This window comes from Asparagus officinalis, chromosome 4 (genome assembly GCF_001876935.1).
Source record: "Asparagus officinalis chromosome 4, Aspof.V1, whole genome shotgun sequence".
Taxonomy (NCBI): Eukaryota; Viridiplantae; Streptophyta; class Magnoliopsida; order Asparagales; family Asparagaceae; genus Asparagus; species Asparagus officinalis.
In genome coordinates this window covers 46,483,643-46,508,090 of record NC_033797.1, presented here as the reverse complement: position 1 = coordinate 46,508,090, position 24,448 = coordinate 46,483,643, and the positions used below count along the sequence as shown (strand labels likewise).

Genomic DNA, 24,448 nt, shown 5'->3' with positions numbered 1-24,448 from the left:
CTCTCCTAGCAACTGCACGGCAACTGCACGTGTTCTTAGAATGTGATTCTGATTTATGTTCTCTATTCTTCCAGTATGCAGAGAAGGTCTTTGTTAATAAATCAAAGGAAGATTCCGATCTATTATTGACGACCCAGCAAATATGGGATAGTGTCCGTACTAATAACAAGAAAGCCGTGTATCAGCGCATAGTCATTGAAAATGCTGATGTAAATTCAGTATACGAGCAAACATCATTTAATTCTTCATTAACTCTTGCAAAAGCAATGCTTCTTCAAGAGCAGTCAACCACAATGTTGGATCGGAGTGCTAGCTGCATAGTTGGGGATTCCCAACTTAAGGCTCCTGCCTTGAGCTCTTGTAGCACGGCGATACCAATCGAGGAAAGAAATAAAATGGATGCATGTTTTGAGGGCTGCTCTCTACTTCACCTAGCTTGCCAAACTGCAGATATTGGCATGGTAGAGCTCCTCTTACAGTATGGCGCCAATGTAAATGCTGCTGATCTCAAGGGCAGGACACCACTTCATCATTGTGTCCTCAGTGACAAAAAAACTTTTGCTAAACTGCTACTTTCCAGGTAATTTTTAAGTGATACATATTGTTTTCTACTTATCTAGAGAATATTTCTATCAATGTACTGCCAAACTTGACTGGTTCACTAGTTAGCCAATTTCATTTTAAAATTTGCTCAAATTTACATTTTGATCTTTTATTTTCTGAAACTGTCTTTTCGCTTCCTGGTAATATATTCTAGATTTTCCCACACATGTGAGAGACACCTTGTACACATAATTGCCAATGGACTAACATGTTCATATGAGAAGCAAGAGACCTTCCCTCTGTGTGCGTGTGTGTGGGTGTGTGTGGGTGTGTGAGTACATGCGGTTATGTGCATGTATGAGTGTGTGTGTGTGTGTGGGGGGGGGGGGGGGGGTTATTTCTAGAATATTAAACTAAAATGTGCATGAATGTACCTCGTAAGAAATTGTATTGATCATGTGTGCTTGACGTTGTAGATGTCTCTGTGTGATAATAATTAGTTTTGAACTCGATAATTCAATGCTAAAAGATGATAATTTGAAAGGAGTGTCGAGTCTGTATTCTTCTTTGATTTTTTCATAATTCATTTGAGCTTAGATATTGGTGTTGTCCAAATCAATTGTCATTAATGATGACGATCACGAAAAACAACAAGAAGAATGACACATGCATGCCAAAAGAAAAAATGACTTGCCTGGACGAGCCTAACAAGCTGGTTGCAATTCCCCACTCAGAGGGAAACCTTAAGACCTACTACAAAAGTGATATGAATACTAAAGTGCACAGTTTGTAAAAAAATATGTTGAATACACAATATTCACTGTGAATAAATAGACTGGGTTGTATAAACAAAAAATCATGCATTTGACCCCTTACCCATGCTAGAATGGTGGCAAAATGGAGGTTTTTCGTTAATATAACTAAAGAAATTTCATGATCATGAGGTGGTAGATTCATGTAGAGTATGATGAATGTAATTGAATCAACCGCTGGAGTTATTTAACTCATGAATCACAACTGAAGATTTAGTTGTATTATTTAAGAACTATTCATTTTGCAACCAATTGATGCATGGAGGAAAAAACAGCCTTTAAAATGGTTTTTCATTTATAGATCATGTATAACATAATAGAGAAGCAGATTGTCCAATTTAATTACGAATCGTGATCTTACCTTTATATGTCTTTGTTTATAGCTAAACTAATTGTGCAGAGATAAATTTAACTTGTTCAAGTCCTTTAATGCAGGGGAGCGGACCCACACGTCGTTGACAAGGACGGTAAAACCCCGTTACAGTATGCAATGGATAGTGGACCCATCGATGATGAAGAGATACTTGTTCTTCTAGAAAGCAGATAGCACCCCAATTTGTATTAGGGGAGGAGGAGAAAGGGATGGTTCTTGGAGAAGTACAATTTCCTGAGGTTTATGAATGGATAGCATCTTCAAGAGAATGAAAGTTGATAGCTTTAAAGCTATGGTCCGTGAAGTGTTTAGTCTGAGCCGTCATAGATCCATCAAGCTTCAACCATTTGAAGAGTTCAAGCTGGCATTTCATTTTGGGTTTTTGTTGTAATCTAAGGTTGTCTTTTTATTTAGGTCCAGTTTGGTTTTGTTTCCGTGTATGGTGAGCTCTGTACATTTGCCTAGTATTTTAGTCAGTCTTTGTAACTTTTTTGAGCGTGGTTTAAGCTTGATTAGCAACTTGTTGGTGAGAAAGTTTGTAAATATATGTACACTGAATGGTAAAAATTTTAGATGAAGGATGAGTGGATGGTAAATTTGTCATTTTATTCGCTTTATTGTCATCTTTCAGTTATGATAGATCCCTATTCATCTTTACATACCAAAGGATCTCTTGCAGCGAAAATATAATTTTGAATTGATTTGCGCATTCGCAACGGTATAGTCTTCTGTTGATGTTCTTTTAAATATGCGTGCGATGGGATTTAAACCTTGCATCCCAAAAAAAATTGAACGCTTAAATTATCCATTAAAAAGGGTGCAATTGCAAATAACTTTGTATTCCAAAAGTTTTTGAACGCTTAAACTCTCTGTTAGAAAGGGGTGCAATTGCAAATAACTCACAAAGTTACATAGCTTGGAAATGATTTAAACTTGTAAAGCGCTGCGTGTGAAAGCTTTGAAAATGGTTATCAAATCAACCATGCAAGTGAAGCAAAGAATACCTATCATACGAGCGTTAGATTCCTAAATTCTATTGCCAATTGGATTTGGAGCATAATCACAGTCAAACATCCCCTTTCCATTTTTTTATTCCGAGATGCTCAATCATGGCCGTCCATTCCAATGAATTGGAGAACATGAAGCGCAAGCATATGCGCTCTCATCATGAGTTATTCTAAGTTTATATCTTTGGTCTCTTTTTTGATAATGTTAATTACTAATAAACTCTAGCTTTTGAACTTTAGAGCACACCTTTCCTTGGTTAAAAAGAACATGTGCATGCGGCTAGTTTAGGAGTTTTGACAAAAGAGAAAAAGTTTAACGTGCACTTGGTTGTATGAAGAACATGTATATAATAATAGTGAAGGTAAAGGCTAAAAGATAATGAGAGTGAGATTCCTTCAAACTTACTAGGGTGAACCTAACTTACCTAAATATTCAAGCTGATCTAGTAAGTCATTCTGCTCTTACCTAGAAAAACTTGTCCAATGTGTGAAAGTGATCGAGAACTAACTAGAAAGTGGAGATGCTACATATAGCATTTTTAACTTAGTTAAATATTCTTAAAACAATATCTGAAATGATCATTGTACTCTTACGTGGAAAAACTTATCCAATGTATTGGAATATAAAACTGTAACTCTCAATCTTCACTGTAACTTTAGAGTTTTGATGCAATGGTAAGGTCTTTCGTCATGGTATTGGAGCGGCGCACGTTTAATTCTCCTTGTCCCAAATTTAAAGCGGATCTAAAAGAAATTGATGTCGTTGAGTGAATCCATATTTCATCCATAAGAAGGACGTTCAATTTGCTTCTCCTATGTTTTAGAAAAATTTTAGGCTATCCTTTAAACATTCTTTATTTATTTTATACATAAGTCATACATTCATCGAGATTGCTATTTTTAATTAGATATGATTTCGGAATATGGCATTTGTATATTCTCCAACAACATTTTAGTTATTATTGCTGAATTTTTGCTTATAATAAGGCATGTATCATGGTTGCCTATAATAAGGCATGTATCATGGTTGCCAGAATCTGATGTGTATGCATCATGTGACCATCACATGATCTTCTTGTGTATTTATATTCAGTGTAAACTAAAAAATCTTCAGAATGTACAAATTTTGCACAGATCTAGCAAATTTTAGATTATTAGTCATCATTTATACTTGTCATATTATTAAGTCACTGCTACATAAGCACTTAAAAGGGTTCGCATAAGGTGACGTGATGGTCATGTGATATTTTTGAGCCAGATTCTACGTTGTTGGCGAACAATCATGCCTTATTTTAGCAGATATTCAATACATATATTCTAATATTGCAAGAGAAAAGAAAAATACCATGTCGGAAGACCTATCTTCATAAATAATACCGATCTTGTAATTCAACCTATAATCATCTCCCTAAGTCATAATACCAAATTCCCATAAAAATCAGTAAGGCTAAATTATAAACTGTTGTATCTCAATTTGTTTTGTACATAACACCGTCAAATTTAATTTGGAAGGTTGAATTTTCAAAATAACTTTAAAATCATGATGCTATATAGTGAAATCCATACAAAAAATAGTTTGATGGAAATTAAAGAAATTCATACAAAAATTCATGAAATGAATTTCTTTAATTTTAGTTCACATGAACCAATAGGAAGGTGTCATGTCATCTTTCAATTATGTGTGAATTCAAACAAGGAAAAAAAAAAGTGTTGTAGTAAATAGGTTTTCTACAACATTTTCCTTGGTTTTTTGGGCGACCAAACACCCAGTAACCATTCAGACTCGGGAACACAAAAATTTTAAGAAAAGAAAAGAAGAAATTTCTGAAAATACAAAATGACTACGGTTTATCGGAGCGATATTTCCCGTGCACGAAGTTCGACGTGTCGCTTTCGCTACCGCGATCGAGGTAGAGCCGCCTCTCTCCCCTGGCCCACATCCCCTGTGGGGGCCCACTCTACATTTTCTCCAAATTTGGCGGGAAAGTAGAAAATAAAGATTACATTATACTCTCACTCTTCTTTTGTTATTTATCCATATACATGCCTCCCGTTCAAACTAACCAGAAATCTGTACCGTCCGTATGCTCGGGGCAGTATACGAATTATTTTTTCATCTAACGCCCTACACAATCTGTTATTTGACAAAACTCATTTGTGTTTTCCTAAGCTCTGAGGATGTTGGCATTCCTTTCAAATCATGCGCTAATTTGTCACAATTGTGAGAGAACTGATTCTATTTTAATTCAAGGAGGGAAAAATTGCTTCAAGGCCCCAAAAATCAAAAAATCATGTGCCCCAGTCCCTCACATTATTTGTAATGTGCTGCGGTCCCAAAATTTTGAAAAAAAAAATTGCACAAGCCCCTCCATCATGACTCCAGCTCATGTTTTCCTAAAAATCCAATTTTACCCCTCCATAAAAACGCTGTCATCTCCCTCAAAATCACACCTCTTCTTCCTCCTCTCTTTACACCACCGCCACCACCACCGCCGCCGGAGCTCCGCCAACCACCTCTCCTCTTTCAATATCCCCTTCTCCCCTATTCATTCTCAAATCCCCAAACAAAAATTTCTTGATCCCCAATATCCGACCAAACCCTAACCGTAACCGTACCTCCTCCTCTCCCCTCCCAATATCAATCCTAACCTCTCGATTCTCCGACGAAGACCCCGTAGAGGGATCACATCTTTGTCCCCTCGCCGCTATCAGTGATTCTGCTGATTCGTCGACCTCGACAACTGATCGACAGAGCGGCACGAATTGTGAGACCCAAACCACATATCAATGCAAGCTATATGAAAGTGGTGATCGTAAGGAGCCATCGTCTCCGCGGCCACGTGGTAGGCCGCCGAAGCCCAAGGAGCCAGGAGCGCTGTCGCGACCGCGTGGGCAGCCCCCAAAGAAGGACAGTGCTGGTGGGGTGGTGATGTCGCCGGTGTTTAGGAGGTGGGTTATTTCCTCTGGAGAACGATAAGTTTTTTTATTACTCTGAGAAGAACTGCAGTCCTGAAGAAGTATTGAGGATGAATTTTACAAAACTTGAGATTGTTTGATGCTTGAAATTTAAGTTGTTTCTTCATTCTTGATTAAAATTTTCCTTTTTGTCATATTGTCGAGGAACTTTAGCCATGTATTATGCGGATTGGTAATGTACTTATTGTGTTTGCAACTTTGATCCTGTAGGGGAATGAGTCTGTGAGATTTTTGTTTTCCTATAGTTCTGGATGCTTGCATGTGGTGGTTTTATGTTGATTGTGGGTGAAGCTTTCTTTATTGTTTCTCATGTGGTGGTTTTATGTTGATTAAGGTGAAGCTTTCATTATTGTTATCCAAGTATTAATATCGATCACAGTGTTAGTTATGGTAGGCTGAAATCATTGCATGCATAGTTCTTATTCTCTGTGTTAGCTTCAGGAGGAACATTTCATCAGTGTTCTTGAGTGTTAAAATATTGGGCTAATTTTATAGTTTTGAATAGTTATGATTTGTATATAAATAGTTAGGATGTGTACATATTTTGGGAGGAAAAGGGGTTGGGATGTTGTTATTTGTAAAAGTTACACTGATAACATATCGGATTGTTAACTTTCTTTGTTCTCTTGTTAAGTTGCACTGATAACATATTAACTTTCGCAGTTCGCTTGTTAAGTTACACTGATATCATGTTAACTTTGGATGGTAAATTGATAACTATATTCAGTAAATTGTTAACTATAATCTATTATATGTTAACTATTATTTGTAATCTATTAACTAATACCATTATCCTGTTAACTAACACCATTATCATGTTAACTGTTATTGATAAAATATTAACTATGACGAGAAACAAAGCAAAGACGGAAATCAAAAAGGAAAGAAGAGTGACTGGTAATTAACTATATCATTACATTTTCTTCTTTTTTCCCTTTTTGGGTTTGATTTGGATTGTTTGCTCTGTCTTATTTCTCAGTTGAAGGAAGAAGAGAACTGTGGTCAGCTGGCTGAAGGAAAAGAAAAAAACTCTCCTCTCAATTCTATGGCCGATGATATTGTCGACGACTCCGTCGCCGTTCTCAGCGACGTCGACGAAGGTTAATTTCAGGTTGGGGTCACGATTGCTGACCAAAGAGAGCGTTGAAGCGCTAGGCGCGTAGTGACGTGTCGGTGGAGATTGTGTTTATTACTGATATATAAATAAGTTTTATTAGAAGAAATTGATAAATTGAGAGTGAAGAGTTTATTAGTTTCTCCTCCTCTGGACTATGTGAAATGTTTATGAACGTGCAAAGTGTAGATTTGCTCAATGTATGTTTAGTATTTGTACTGATTGGATCAGTCATTATTGTACAAGTATATAAAGAAGATATGTTATCTGTTATGTTATCGAAAACATGTTAACTTTCTTTGTTCGCTTGTTAAGTTACATTGATAACATGTTAACTTTTTTTGTTCGCTTGTTAAGTTACACCGATACCATGTTAACTTTCACAGTTCACTTGTTAAGTTACACTTATAACATGTTAACTTTTACAGTTTGCTTGTTAAATTATACTGATAACATGTTAACTTTAGATGGTAAATTGATAACTATATTTAGTAAATTGTTAACTATAATCTATTATATGTTAACTATTATTTGTAATTTGTTAACTAACACCCTTATCCTAATAATGTTGGTTTTTACATTTAACATGCGTTCATATTATAGTTAACATGCAAGCTGTGATAGTTATCAGTTTATATATAATAAGTTAACATGTTAACTATAACAGTTAACATATTGGCTACAACATTTAACATGTTAACTTTAATAGTTAACATGTTAACTATTATCGTTAACATGTTACATGCTATGGATAACATGTTAACTATTCTCTTAAGTGAAACCGTTAAAAATTAATTAGTTAGCATGATAAATACTGCTCTTGCTTATTTGTACATCATTTTTATATCACATTATGGTTATAGTTCACATATATACAAAAGTATTTCAGTTCATATACACAGTTATCACATATTATCCTTGGATGAATCAGCGAGCTTGGAATTGGCCTGGTCTTTGTCTCGTACGGCGTCGTCGCTGTGTTTTAGGACATATTATCCTTGGTTGTCTTTGTCTCGTACAAGCGAACTGATAAAGTTAACATGTTTCCAATGACATTTACCAAATAAATTGCAAAAGGGAACATGTTATCCTGATCTCATCTTTTGGTATACTATGTTCTCATAATTTAAAATTAACAATGTCTCAACTATATTTAACATAGAACATGTAAACATTAACGGTCAATCAACTATAATAATTTGAGATGCTTCTTTTGATGAATTCAAGTTTTAATAGTATAGCATATCTCCAAGCAATTACATACGATTTTTTTTCAAAATTATTAAGCAAAAAAATAGTAGCATCGTGATTTCAGACTTGTCGATCGGATTCTAGGAAGTGAATCCCAACCATCTCCAAAACGCGAAGCTCACAGTCGCGTTCAAATTTCACAAGTGCAAGGCTCTAGCTAACGTCACGAAGGCTCGAACCTCGCGTTTCAAATATCAAACGCGAAGGTCACCCCAGCGTTGCAATTCTTCTAAACGAAGAACATGCACTTGTAAGCTCACTTAACAGAGTGTTAATCAAGACCTCTGTATTTCTTCAGCAGAATTCAAATTCTCATTGGGTTAATACTACACCCCAAAAATCCACTTATCAATTCTCAAAAAATAGAATGATAAGTCTCCAACTCATTGTCGATTTATTGGCTCTCCTCAGCAGGGCAATAAATAACTTGTTTTCAGTGGGGTAATAAACTCCCCCAAAAATCTTGATCAAATCACAAGTCTTATAATTCATCACTCCGATGATAAAACACATAGCAGTTCTCCCCTGTGAGACGCTATAATATTCTTTCCCCACAAATGTCACGTTAAAACTACACCTCTGACAAAATCAACTTATCGATTCTCGTCAATAGAACGATAAGTCCTCAAAATTGCCCTGATCGCAATATTTCTTCTGTCACGTTAAAATCACACCTCTGACAAAAATCAACTTATCGCTCCTCGTCAATAGAACGATAAGTCTTCAAAATTGCTCCGATCGCAATATCTCTCTTGCTAAGTTAAAACTACACCTCTAGCATTTATAGACTTCTTTCAGTGTTTAAAGCAAAACATAACACAGGAAGAATTCTACCATTCAACCCCATTGCGGGAAGAAATTACTCCTCAGCAGTTTGAAACTTTCTAGAAGTATCTTAAACGATAATGAAGAGAGTTCATTGCATCAGAACCATTGTGGAGATCTATTCTAAATAATACATCTCAGGCATTTCTCGTGATTTGTTACTTAAAATCAAAACATGATAAATGCAAGAAACAATGAGAAGCTAATATCACTTTTTATTTAAGAACCAAAAGAAAGTGATACAAGACAATCTTGTTCTTATCAAAAGAACATTACAAGAGCAAAATTCACTCACGCATCAAATCAAAAGAAGTGAGTTGGGCCCTAATTTGATTTAGCTCCTCTTCGTGAGTGGTTCGTACTATAGCTTCGGCCTTTGCCCGGAGTTCTTCCTCGTGGGGTACGATGATGGTCGCTGCTTCATTCCTGGCTTGTGCCAAAGCTCGAGCCTGCGTATGATATTCCAAAGCGCCAGTGGTATTTTAGTATTTGTACTGATTGGATCAGTCATTATTGTACAAGTATATAAAGAAGATATGTTATCTGTTATGTTATCGAAAACATGTTAACTTTCTTTGTTCGCTTGTTAAGTTACATTGATAACATGTTAACTTTTTTTGTTCGCTTGTTAAGTTACACCGATACCATGTTAACTTTCACAGTTCACTTGTTAAGTTACACTTATAACATGTTAACTTTTACAGTTTGCTTGTTAAATTATACTGATAACATGTTAACTTTAGATGGTAAATTGATAACTATATTTAGTAAATTGTTAACTATAATCTATTATATGTTAACTATTATTTGTAATTTGTTAACTAACACCCTTATCCTAATAATGTTGGTTTTTACATTTAACATGCGTTCATATTATAGTTAACATGCAAGCTGTGATAGTTATCAGTTTATATATAATAAGTTAACATGTTAACTATAACAGTTAACATATTGGCTACAACATTTAACATGTTAACTTTAATAGTTAACATGTTAACTATTATCGTTAACATGTTACATGCTATGGATAACATGTTAACTATTCTCTTAAGTGAAACCGTTAAAAATTAATTAGTTAGCATGATAAATACTGCTCTTGCTTATTTGTACATCATTTTTATATCACATTATGGTTATAGTTCACATATATACAAAAGTATTTCAGTTCATATACACAGTTATCACATATTATCCTTGGATGAATCAGCGAGCTTGGAATTGGCCTGGTCTTTGTCTCGTACGGCGTCGTCGCTGTGTTTTAGGACATATTATCCTTGGTTGTCTTTGTCTCGTACAAGCGAACTGATAAAGTTAACATGTTTCCAATGACATTTACCAAATAAATTGCAAAAGGGAACATGTTATCCTGATCTCATCTTTTGGTATACTATGTTCTCATAATTTAAAATTAACAATGTCTCAACTATATTTAACATAGAACATGTAAACATTAACGGTCAATCAACTATAATAATTTGAGATGCTTCTTTTGATGAATTCAAGTTTTAATAGTATAGCATATCTCCAAGCAATTACATACGATTTTTTTTCAAAATTATTAAGCAAAAAAATAGTAGCATCGTGATTTCAGACTTGTCGATCCCAATCGCCATCATCTGCTTCCTCTAGCAACCATTGTAGCCATTTACACAATAAATCCAAAAATACATGAAACCAATCAAGACATTGATGGATTTGTGTTAACACAAAAAATCAATTAAAAATCTTAAAATGGGTATTAGCCAAACATTAAATTGATTTTGAAATCAGAGAATTAAACATCCAAATTTCTAAATCAAAATAAATGGAGTTAAATGTCCAAATAAATGGATAAAAGAGCCAAATCAGCTCAAACCAACCATAAATCGCATTAAAATGATCAAGTTTAATAAGGAGTTCATTCCCTCAAAACAACAGATCCAGCATAGATCCAAACGTTTTACTCAAAAAAGCACCCCAAAACACTCAAAAAATGGCTAAAATTCATCAAATTTAACGAGGAAAACAGATCGAACAACAAAGTTAAAGGTCAAACTAAATCGATCGATTCCATACCGCGACGGTTGTGGTAGTGGCAGTGACGTAGGAGGAGGAGAGGGGATCGGTTAGGGTTAGGGTTTCCATTGTTTCGTCATCGTTTGGGGGCGGAGGGGTCGAAGGGAATCATCATTTTGTCTTACTGAAAATGAGAGTGAGAGTGAGAGAGATCTGAGAGAGAGGAGGAAGAAGGAGAAGAAGAAGATTGGAGAAGAAGAGGGGTATTTTGGAATTTTTTTGAAATTTATTTTATTGGAAATTGTAATAAGGGCTAAATCACAAAGAATTTTCATTTTGGGGTTAATACACAATAGAAAAAGTATAGAGGGCTGGGACACATGACTTTTTGTTTTTTGGGGCTTTGAAGCAATTTTTCCTTCAAGGAGACCGGACCCAAAAAGAAATTAGTTTTGGTATTTTGGCCTAGAAGAAAATTGGCAATCTCAGCACATTTTTTTTCAAACAGAATTCTATCAAAAATGAAACCAGGATTAACCATGATCCCATTTTAGGAAATTACAAAAGAGGATATTATTTCATCATGGGCTAGTGGGTCATATCTATAAATGCTTTGAGGCTTTGAAAAGTATTTGGTGAGGATGAAAATGAATGTAGACAAAAAGATGACAGACTAATCTGACCAAGTTCTTTATTTTATATATTTACACATGAATAACTATTATATATTTTCATAAGGAGTATTATTATGGGTGTTCAAGTTTACTAGTCATCCAACTATACTCTTCCTATCAAAGTTACCCGCAAAATTGATCAACTATGTCGGGACTTCTTATGGGGAAAAATCAACCAGTCTTCTAAAATTTCTCTTGTTGCTTGGGAAAATGTTTGTATGGGTAGAAAGAGAGGAGGTTTAGGTGTTTATTCTGCTACAACTTGGAACTTGGCGGCAGCTTTAAAAATCCTATGGAAAATCCATATTGACAAGGAGTCTTTTGGATCAAGTGGGTTCATGGGACTTACTTGAGACGCAGTGATATATGGCATGTGATTGCAAAAAAATAGTGAATCTTGGATGTTGAAACAAATAATGAAAGGAAGAGATAGAGCTGCTCTCTCTTGTGGAGGGATTAATAATCTGTTACAACTGCTTAGTGCTTGCTACAAAAATTCAAAATTTCATATCTCAGCTTTATACCATGCTTTGTCACCAGTTACTCAGCAAGTGCCATGGCATAACAGTGTTTGGGATCAGATGTGCTATCCTAAACATTCTTTTATAGGTTGGCTTGTTGTCTTGAACAAATTACTCACCAAAGACAGATTGATGAAGAGAGGGCTAACAAATGTTAGTTCATGTTGCTTGTGTTCAGGAACTGATTTGGAAGACAAGAATCAGCTATTTTTTTCCTGTAGCTACTCTAAAGAGGTCTGGAATGACTTAATGCGTTGGCTTCAATTTACCTGGAAATCATGTGAGTGGAATCTTATCTTGAAATGATTTTGTACAAAGCTAAGAGGGAAAGGTTTCAAGCAAGGAATCAAAAGAATGACATTTTCTGCTGCAATTTACAATATCTGGACTGAGAGAACTTTTAGAATTTTTCAACAAAAGCAAAGAACTGCAGCTCAATTGATTAAGGGGATTAAGATGGACATTCTATCTGCAGCCCTTAATTCACAAATTCAGGAGGTGAATCGGGATTGGTTACTATCTTTGTGAAACCTGTTAAATAGTATTTTTTTTCTTGAAGTTTCTGTATATAGGTTTTTGAAATCTCAAATGCTTTGAGATTCTTGATGTATATACATTTCTCACATTAGTGAATGAATAAATTCTTTTCATTGACAAAAAAGCTATTATGTACAATATATTAAGAACTAATTGCACCCTACGCTTATAAACAGTGAGGATTCTATCAGAACCATTTCTATTAGGGGTGGTTATTGGTTGGGATATTTTGGTGGATAATGAGATAATTTTGGGGATTCTATTTCATAGTGTTATTCATTGGGACAATGAAACAAGGGTAATACCTTTTTATGTTATTGGTTTTTTGGAACACCAGTGGGATAATTACACCACTTGGGATAAAATTACTCCACTCATATATAAAAATTTTATCCCAATAGTAAAAGTTTACCACATCCTCCATATTGGAACAATGTTGTTCCACTTTGAAGGTAATTGAGATAATTTTAAAATATTTTTGTATTACTTAATTAATACATGCAATTATATTATAAATATATGACATGATATATAAAATACAACATATATTAATATTTAATGACATAATTTAATAACATATATTAATAATATTATATAATAGTAATTATAGTATAACGTATTTATTATAATATTATATAATATTGTAATAACATATATTAATAATATTATGTAATATATTATTATATAATATTAATTAGTAATTATAGTATAACATATTTATTATATTATTATATAATATTATAATAACATATATTAATAATATTATGTAATATATTGCTAAATACTATTAATTAGTAATTATAGCATAACGTATTTATTGATAATATTATATAATATTTTTTAAGTAACATAAATAATTAAATATTTTAATAACATAATTTAATACTATTATATAATAGAGACATATTATTTAATATTTTAATAACATAATATCTAATAGTATTATGTAATATATTATTATATAATGATTAATTAGTAATTAATAGTACAATGTATTTACTTATCAATGATTATAATAATATATGATTATTATATAGGATATATTATTATATAATTAAGTTATCAAAATAATTATTATAGTTATTATATATATGACACATACTATTATAATATAATATAATAATCTTACCTAATATTAGTAAAATATTATGATATAGTATATATAATACTATAGTTTGAAATAATATAATATATTAACTATAAATAGCGATACCCTTTTAATATATATTATTGTAAATTTATCATGTAAATAGTATATAATATATATATATATATAGTACTATATGAGTATAGTATATTATATATAATTATATACACTTATATACTGTGATATATATATATAATAATATACATACTATAATAGTATATAATTGAGATTAAATGGGTATCCTTGTCATGAGAGTGGAAAATTTCCTCATATGAACGCCTTTAAAATCAAGCTGATTTAGAGCTGCATTATGGATGATCTCCGCTCCGTTGAACTTGATCTACATATTACTACAAACCCCCAAAACATCAAGTTTGGGGTGACCGTCGTCGTTTGACCCTTCATCCACTCGTATCAAATTTTAACGGTTATTGAATGAATAGAACTGTTTCACATGGCTCGAGTGGAGGGTCAAACGACGACGGGTTCACCCCAAACTTGGTGTGTTGGGATTTTTAGAATAGTAGATCAAGTTCAACCGGAGCGGATCATCACAATTAATGTCCGCTCCCAATCATGTGATTTTAGGACGTCAAGGAGGAAATCCCCTCCTACCTGACAGGATACCCATTAATCTAATTATCTTAATATGTACTTATATGTATAATACATTCATACTATATAATATACTATATATAATATATACTAGAATTATAATATATAGTAGTATATCATCATATATACGTACTCTTATATTATATTTTCAATACTATATTATAATATATTAAATTAAATAATATATTATTAAAGTATTATATTATATATATTATTCATATATTATATCAATTATTATATAATGTAGCATACTAATATAATGTTAATTAGTAATTATTGTATAACATATTATATTTTTGTATAAATAAAATAATGTATTATATTAAATATTATATTATTAAAATATTATATTAAATATATTGATATTATATTATATTAATTATTATATATAATATAGCATGCTAATATAATATAATATAATAATTAATAATAGTAATTTGTAAGTATAGTACAATATATTATATTTTAATATAAAGTAAATTAATATTTATATTATAATAATATACTAAACCAATTGGATAAGTTAATTTAGAAGTAATTAATAGATAAAATTATATTTTAATAAGGTGCCACATCATCAATTATCCCATATGAATTGTCAAATCAAAGGCTCAAATTATCTCATTATCTTATTTTATCTCACTCAAAATATCCCAAAGGGGTAAAATTATTCCATTGGAATAATTTTCTCACTTAGCCCCAATTTGTCCTAACCAATAACCCCCTTAGAGCAGAGTGGTTGACACCACTAGAAGAATCATGATTTCTAAACCAACTCTTTAGCTCCTTGTGAATAGTATATATCACCTCTATAAGCTGTTGTGATTAAATCTTTACTTAGTTGTGATGTGAAAGGACATAATGCAACAAATGATTGCTAAAAGAAAGCTTTTTTTTGTTTTAATTATAAATAAAAAAAGAAAGTAAATGGTGTGAAATAAATGGTAAGAAATATGTACTATAGAAAACAGAAAACAGAGGAAAAAATGGTGCCCAATAGAAGAAAATTAAAATACTACAAAAACACCATATTAGTGAAGTTAGAAATTTGTTCCGCATGAAAAATAAGGAAAAAGGTACGAAATTGTAACTTTGGTTGTTAAGTATTGAAAACAAATAAGAAAAAAAATAGGGAAAATTGCTTCAAGGCCCCAAAACTAAATTGGTGATGTGTCCCAGCCCCTTGAACTTTTTCTAATGTGCTTTTTCCCCAAAAATGAAAAATCCATGTGAATCAGCCCCATTTATAATTTTCAAGACAAAAACTTCCCAAACTACCCTCTTCTTCTTCTCCAGATCTTCTCTAGATCTACTCCTCTTCCTACAAACCCATCTCCTCTTCCACCCTCTCTCTAACCTCACTCGAAACCTCCAACACCGCCACTACCTCTGTCACCCCTGTCTCTACCTCGCAAGGGTTCTGCAAGAGGTGCAGGTTCCTCCACGACCTCAACGAGGACAAGCTCGACGCCGCCATAATGGCCTCGCCGCCGCCACCGCCGCCAGGTTTCCGTACCCCCTCGGGCAGCTTGCCGATGTCCCCGTTGTCGCCCATGAACCAGAGGTAGGTGAACGGCGGCTGGCCGAGTTCTTTTTTTAGGCTTTCGACGGTGGGTTCCGTGGATTTTGATGACTCGTTTTGATTTCAGGGCGGCTGCGACGACGTTAGGGGTTAAAACTGATTTGGGTTCTTGTTATTTTCTATAGTATTTATGGGCCAGTTCAAGATGTGAGGATCCCCTAATCTCAACATGTTGGGGCTTGGATGTATATCAAAATCAAGAAAGAAGTAATAAACTCAAGGTGTTGTATATATAAATGTTGTACAAATTTGTGATGGTGATTTCTTGTGTCTGCTGTTGTACAAATTTGTGATGGTGATATCTTGTGTCTGTTGTTGTTTGTTGTCATGTAAGCTCCAGTTGAACTGAGAAGGAGTTTGATGTTGTTCTCTGTGCAGTTAACTGTTGTGGTTAGCATGTTAACTCTTGTGTTTAACATGTTAACTCTTGTGGATAACATGTTAACTCTTATGGATAACATGTTACTCTTGTGGCTATATGTTAACTCTTGTGACAAACATGAATTATAGTTAACAGACAGTTTATGAATAACAGTGAACAGATAATTCATTATAGTTAACAGTTTATAAATAACAGTTAACAAATAATAATTAATAGTTAACAAATTATAAATAACAGTTAACATATAATTGATTATAGTTAACAGTTATATTTATCAATTTACCAATTAAGGTTAACATGCTAGGTATTATAGTTAACATGTTAAATGAGAATTATATTAACGTGTATATGACCCGATAAACTCAGGGTGTGGTATATATAAATGTTGTACAAATTTGTGATTGTGATTTCTTGTGTCTGCTGTTGTTTGTTGTCATGTAAGCTCCAGTTGAATTGAGAAGGAGTTTGATGTTGTTCTCTGTGCAGTTAACTGTTGTGGTTAGCATGTTAACTCTTGTGTTTAACATGTTAACTCTTGTGGATAACATGTTAACTCTTATGGATAACATGTTAAACACGAAGAGTTTAACCATGCTAAATAATTGTGGTTTAAAAATTATTAAGTATAATGAACTGATTAATTATTATTTTGGTTAAGCGGGTTATTTATAATTTATTAACATATTAATTATTATTTGTTAAACTGTTATTTTAACTGTTAACTAATAATGAATTATCTGTTAGTTTATTATTCATCAAACTGTCTGTTACTATATTCATGTTTGTTCACAAGTAGTTAACATGTTATCGCATAATTCAGTTAAGCATGTTTGCCAGAGAGAGTTTAACATGTTATCAATAAAGAGTTAGCAATGTTAGCGGCATGAAGGTAGTTACCATTAGCCACAAGAGTTAACATATTATCCACAAGAGTTACATGTTAACTATACAGGCAAGAGTTTTACATATAACCATAAGAGTTAACATGTTATCTCACAAGGAGTTGACGTATTATTCATGAAAGTTAACCATGTTTATCCACAAGAGTTTAACATGTTATCAACAAGAGTTAACATGTTAGCCATAAGAGTTAACATGTTTATCCACAAGATGCTTACATGTTAAACCACAATGAGTTTAACATGTTAACTATAACAAGAGTTAATATTATTAGCCACAAGAGTTAAACATGTTATCGCACAAGAGTTGAGATGTTTTATCTACTAATAGTAACATGGTTTGCGACAAGAGTTAACTATAGCGCACAAGAGTTAACATGTTATCCATAAGAGTTAACATCGTTTTCACAACGAGGTTAACATTGTTAAAGCACCGAACGTGAGTTAACATGCTAACCACAGACAGTTAACTGCACAGAGAATAACATCAAACTCCTTGCTCAATTGCACTGAGCTTACTGACAACAAACAACAGGCAAGGCACAAGAAATCAGCATCGAGACAAATTTGTAGCAACATTTATATATCGCACACGCCTGAGTTTACTTACTTCTTTCTTGATTTTTGATATTACTGCAAAACGAGTCCATCAAAACGAGTCCATCAAAATCCACGTTAACCACCGTGCGCAGACAGCGCCGTCCAGGCGGCGCCCTGAAATCAAAACGAGTCCATCAAAATCCACGGACCACCGTCGAAAGCCTAAGAAAGAACTCGGTGAATTATGCTGTTCAACTGTTATTCATAAACTGTCTGTTAACTATAATTTCCATGTTCTGTCACAAGAGTTTACATGTTATACACAATTTAGTTAATATGTTTGGGCCAGCAAGAGTTAATCATTATAGCCCACAAGAGTTAAGCATGTTATCATAAGAAGTTAACAATGTTATCGCCTACAAAAGTTTTTTTTTTTAAAATAAACCAAATGATTAATCACAAAGAGTTACATGCTAACCACATGCACAGTTTAATCTGCACAGAGAACCAACATGCAAACTCCTTCTGCAGTTCAAACTGGACTTACATGACAAAAAGCAACAGCAGACACAAGAAATCACCCAATCAAAATTCGTACAACAGGCAGACACAAGAAATCACCATCACAAATTTGTACAACATTTATATATACCACACCTTGAGTTTATTACTTCTTTCTTGATTTGATATACATCCAAGCCCCAACATGTTGAGATTAGGGGATCCTCACATCTTGAACATGCCCATAAATACTATAAGAAAATAACAAGAACCGCAAATCAGTTTTTAACCCCTAACGTCGTCGCAGCCGCCCTGAATATCAAAACGAGTCATCAAAATCCACGGAACCACCGTCGAAAGCCTAAAAAACGAACTCGGCCAGCCGCCGTTCACCTAACCTCTGTAGTTCATGGGCACAACGGGGGACATCGGCAAGCTGCCCGAGGGGGGTACGAAAACCTGGCGGGTGATCTGGCGGCGGGCGAGGCCATTATGGCGGCGCTCGAGCTTGTCCTCGTTGAGGTCGTGGAGGAACCTGCACCTGTTGCCGTTCTTGCAGAACCCCCTAGCGAGGTAGAGACAGGGGTGACGGAGGTAGCGGCGGTGTTGGAGGTTTCGAGTGAGGTTAGAGAGAGGGTGGAAGAGGAGATGGGTTTGTAGGAAGAGGAGTAGATCTAGAGAAGATCTGGAGAAGAAGAAGAGGGTAGTTTGGGAAGTTTTTGTCTTGGAAATTGTAAATGGGGCTGATTCACATGGATTTTTCATTTTTGGGGAAAAAGCACATTAGAAAAAGTTCAAGGGGCTGGGACACATCACCAATTTAGTTTTGGGGCCTTGAAGCAATTTTTCCAAAAAAATATGATAATAAAAATACTCGTTGTACTAGAAAGCCAAACAACTTCTGTATCACAAGAAACATAGCGTAGAATCCTTGATTGCTCACAATTTTGAGTGTCAATTCATACAAAAGTACCCTACAATTTCTCTGGTGCTAAAGTACTTCAAGATGTAGTGCTTCTCAACATATAATGGAAAACTAAGCGAGATTTCTATTTTTGATACATGTGATATTAACTTTTTAGGTTTTATTTAATGATGTAGTGCTCTCTCAATAGAACAAAAAAAGACAAAAGATTTATTTCATTTGTGTACACTGTTCCTCCCAACAAAAAAATACTCTAGGTAGATGTTTAGTATTTCTAAATCATGTCACATTCGTGTTCTATCTTCTTAACACCTAACAAATATATGTTTAAAGTTAAAAATGCAAATATAATTTAAAATCAATAAAAAAATAAATGATTCTATTTGTAAAACCATCATAAACCTAGGAAGCAAAAAATAAAGATAAAAAGGTTCAAATAACCGAACGACTCCAACATTTTCTACTTTGGGCCTATTTGGTTCGTTTCTTGAAAAAAGTAAAAATAAAAAAATATGCTAAAAATACATTTTCGTGCATTTCTAAGGATTTTTTGAAAAATAATTTTTTGTGTTTATTTGGCATGAAAATCGTTGGTTGGAAATGTATTATTTCTCTTTCTTCTATTTGGGGTTTGTTTGTTTGCCTAAAAAAAGAGGGAAATCAAAGAAATGGAAAACTATTTCTAAGAAAAATTGTTTTGGGAGTGTTTGGTTGGCTAAAAAAAAAGAAGGAAATCAAATAAATGAAGATGGGATGATGTTAGTTGTCACCTTATTATTGGATGATAGGAGTGATTTTTTAAGAAAACTTGTTTTGATGTTGTTTGGTTGACCAAAAAAAATAAGGAAATAAATTATAAGAAACCTATTTCCTGTAATATGTTGTTTTCTTTTGTTTGGTTCATTCTTAAAAATAAGAAAATAGATGAGATGAGATGAGCTGTCATTATATTATTGGATGATGTGACCCACACTTAAGGAAATCGTTTTCCTAGCTTTTTGAGAGGAAATTGGTAGAAATAAAATGTTAATAAGATGAGATGAGTTGTCACCATCTTATTGGATGATGCGAGTGATTTGAAATGATGAGATAAAATGAGTTGAGTGATGTTGTGGATGAAAATAATATTTTATCAGATGTGGTGGATGAGTTGTTGGATAAAAATAATATTTTATTAGATGTGATGGATGAGTTATTGGATGAAAATAATATTTTATTAGATGTTATGGATGAGTTGTTGGATGAAAATAATATTTTATTGGATGTTGTGGGTGAGTTTTAGGGATGAAAATGGAGGAAATGGTATTTTTTAAGATTTCCATATTTACCATTTCCATTTCTTGGTTTTTAGAAAATAACCAAACAGACCCTTCGATGAAAACTAAAAAAAAGAAAAGAAAAAAAAAGAAACCTAGTTCTCTTTTCCCCAAATAATTGACTCGCAAGCCAAAAGCCAAAAATAAAGGAGAGGATGATTTTTTTATTGCCAGAAATTCTTTTTCAACCCATTTCAAAAGTGTTGGCTCTGAAATGTCCCATTAATTTGATGTATCAAGGGTTATTTGGGGTCAATTTCTCGAAAATCATTAGGGAACCAAAAGTGAAGGGGAAAAAAACAAAGAGATACTGTACACCGAAATCTGTTATGGCGCAGGTGTCAAATCCTGGAAACTCGTTTTTTTTTCTTTCTCTCTCTTTTACCCCCAGGAAACAAGCAGGCCCAAAATGCTGTAACGCTAAAGCAGAGTGCGGTATAAAAAAAAAGGGAGTGAGTCTATAAATATTGTAAAAAGTGTACAAAAACCGCAGTTAAAAATTTGTAAAGAAAGAACAACAGAGGTACCCACACGCTCTCACACGCGCGCCAGCGGCATACACACGCTTATCAAGAGCCTTTCTCTCAATTTTTTTCTCTCTTTGTTTTTTGTTTTATTTTTCTTTGGTACACTCTTATATTTCTTTTAAATTTTTTTCTTCCATTTTGCTAGGCTCAGAGAATGAAGAAGAAGGGATAAGGAAACAGCAAAAGGATTGATCTTTGTAGAAAAAGGGTTTGAGCTGTGACATGGGCAATGTTCATTTGAACTGAGAGCATCAAATTTTGAGAGATTTTTAGCTGTTGGAGCTTCTTTTAACTGATTTTTGTTACAACCCATTTTCAGAAAATTGTGAGGGGGAAAAAAAATCTTTTTTTACTACATAGATTTCTTGCTCTTCCCTTCCCTATCCGACAAAATCTCAACTTGGGTTTTTTCTGATTGTTTTTGGCAAGGTTGAATTAGAGAGAAAACATTGCTTTTTTCTCTTCAAAAGTTTAGATTCTAGTGTTGTTTTGAACTTTAATGCTTGTTTTCCTGTTTCCTTTCCTTCTTAAAAATCTTTAGAATTGCTTAAATCTTGCAATAACGCAAGTAGAAGAAACAAACAAGTGAGCCCCTCTTGGGTTTGTTTCTTCTAGATTTAGCAATCTGCCCGTTTCATCATTTCGCCTGAAATGGTGAAGGAAAACCCTAGAAGGACCTTAGTGCATTTGAACCTTGTTGCTCTCCTTATCTTCTAAAGTTGCCTCTTTCCATCTTGAAGAGGGCAAAAGATTACAAGTTGGGTTCTGCTTCTTTTGGCTGTAGGAGTCGTCAAAAATGGAGAGCAAAACTCCTAGAAAAACCCTTGCTTTCATCTTCATTTTCTTCTTACTGCTTGTCCAGAGCCCGAAACCTTCCTATTCTCAGTCTCTGCGCTCAAATCCAACTTCCTCTCAATCACCAAAACCTTCCTCTCAATCCAACATTGATCACAAAACCCAACCTCACATTCGCCGAATCCTTCTCGGGCTCCTCTTTGGGTCCCTCACCGGTCTCTTCGCCTCCATTTTCTTCCTCCTCTTCATTAGGCTCTTCCTCTTCTTTGCCAACCGCACCCCACTTCTCAAAGGCCCTGTAAGCTTCTCCACCCAAATTGCCCCCAAAACCCTCCAACTTGCCCTCTTGAACCAACCCCAATCCTCCCAATCACTCAATTCAAACCCCAATGCTAACTATTTCAGGCTAACCCTTGACAATGAGCTTGTTGTCGCTGTCAAATGCCTCGAACTATACACCCCCAGTACATCCCCTAATCAAAATCCCAATTCTATGAGGTCCAACTCCGCAAAGAGAAAGATGCAAAGGGAGCTTGAATTGCTCGCCAGAGTGAAGAACCGGAATGTGATGAGCTTAAGGGCCTATGTTAGAGAACAGGATCGGTTGTTTTTGGTGTACGATTATATTGCCAGTGGGAGCTTGGAGGATGCAATGAAGAGGGTGAGGTCAGGTCAATTGAGCCTTGGATGGGATGCAAGACATCGGATTGCAGTTGGCATTGTGAAGGGGTTGAGGTATTTGCACTTTGAGTGTAGCCCAAGGATCTTGCATCATAGGTTGAAGCCAGGGAATGTGATTTTGGATGTGGGTTTTGAACCGAGATTGGGGGATTGTGGATTGGGGGGATTGCTTCCTGCTCGAGTCGATGCTTTGGGCTGTGAGTGTTATGTTGCTCCAGAGTGCTTCCAGAGTTGCAGGTAAAAACTTCAAATGTTATTAGCGTTGATCTATATTAGCAAGAAGATTGTTTATCATTGAATGTATTTAAATTTTAAGTTTGGTATTAATGAGGAGATTCTTGTTGAATATTTCTTTTTCCTTTTTTGTGGTTTCTTTATTTTGGTCATATTTATCCCTCTATATGGAGAACAGTAGGTTATTGGTATAGTCTTGTGATATCCCTTCAAGATCATTTAGGAGGGGACCATTATTGATTGAATGTATGTCAGTTTATTCTGATTTAGAGGTTGAATAGTGAAAATGTGGTTACTTGAATTTTACCTTCTTATTTGTATCTGTCCATTTAAACATTCCAACGAAAGCAAGAACAAAGAGTAGGTTTTTGCTTGGCTTGGTCTTGTTGGGGGTTAATAGTTAAATGAATTCCTAATCATAAGAACTTGATTGGATTCATCCTATCTGCAATGAATAGAACTGATTTAGGTTTGAACAAATATCATCTACCTGAAATTTTCATTTTGGCGCTTATTTTTATTTTACTCATAAGTCTGCACCATGGCTCAAAGATATATGTGCTTCTGCACAGCAAACACATAATAGTCTCTGATGATAGTAGGGCTGAGATGGATAATGGTGAGCGCGCTATCTGTACCCATTTACGCTATGTTTTATGGGGAGGGTAAGATTTTCTATGATTTTACATGGTTACCCATGTAAAAATAATTAAGGAATAAATGTCTAATAATGGTGTAAATTATTAATATCTCATAAACATAACTCATACTTATCTAAGAACAGATATATAAATAAATGAGTAACTTGGAGTATTGGATTGACATTGCTTTGTGGATACTTTCTCTACTTGATTTGATTTTTGCAAGTATTTTATTCAGGTCAGAAACTATTAGGTGTTTTCTTTCTTTCCCTTTTAGTATTTAACCACTGTAATGTTTACTTTCATTTTTTACCTGTTCTCCCAGTGCGCTATGTGCTAATGAAAATTTTTCCTATTACGAAGAATTTTTCAAAACAGACCCGCTTCAACTTTTTTTTCTTAAAACCGACCCGTTTTTTTTTATTTATCAAAACCGACCCGATTTTGTAATTAACAGCTTAATCACCATCCTAAACAGTCGGGGTTGGCAACCCCGACTATTTAGGAAGGCGTTAAACCCTAATTAGAAGCCTTAAACCCTAAAAATTAATGTCCTAAATAGTCGGGGTTGCCAACCCTGACTGTTTAGGAATGTGATTAATCTGCTAATTACAAAATCGGGTCGGTTTTGATAAATAAAAAAAAAACGGGTCGGTTTTAAGAAAAAAAAGTTGAAGTGGGTCTGTTTTGAAAAATTCTTCTTCCTATTACCTTATAAGATTAGGATTATTTGTTTATGAGGGTAAAGGATTTGGTATGTAGGCTAAGGGTCTTGCTCTTGCACTTTTCTAGACGCAATGCCTAGTAGTACATTGGAGGATTGGCTATTTACACCGGCTTTTAACTTTTATTACAAATAAGATAGGTATTTTTTCATGTAATCCTCTCCTCTTTGCCAATTGCTATCCCAGCCAAAGACGTGGAACCAGGGCATTGATGTCATTTAGATTGCAACTTGTAAAATTTTGATCCAGTGTTCTTTAGACCCTTTTCATTTCTTCATTTTATTCAGTAATATAATACTAGAGGGACAAC

The 24,448-nt window shown here is 34.1% G+C and overlaps 2 protein-coding genes across 2 annotated transcripts in view; both read left to right on the top strand.

Annotated features, from left to right (window-relative positions):
* LOC109837372 (ADP-ribosylation factor GTPase-activating protein AGD3) overlaps positions 1-2,336 on the top strand; it is a 26,455-nt gene extending 24,119 nt beyond the window's left edge. Inside the window, exons 18-19 of the mRNA XM_020405597.1 lie at positions 75-580; positions 1,791-2,336. Of these exons, the coding sequence (XP_020261186.1) occupies positions 75-580; positions 1,791-1,902 (618 nt within the window). The 3' untranslated portion in view covers positions 1,903-2,336. The remainder of the gene's footprint in view (positions 1-74; positions 581-1,790) is intronic.
* The window catches only part of LOC109838632 (inactive leucine-rich repeat receptor-like protein kinase CORYNE), a 3,901-nt gene continuing 489 nt past the window's right edge, over positions 21,037-24,448 (top strand). The window contains exon 1 of the mRNA XM_020407058.1: positions 21,037-22,776. Within this exon, the coding sequence (XP_020262647.1) occupies positions 21,859-22,776 (918 nt within the window). The 5' untranslated portion in view covers positions 21,037-21,858. The remainder of the gene's footprint in view (positions 22,777-24,448) is intronic.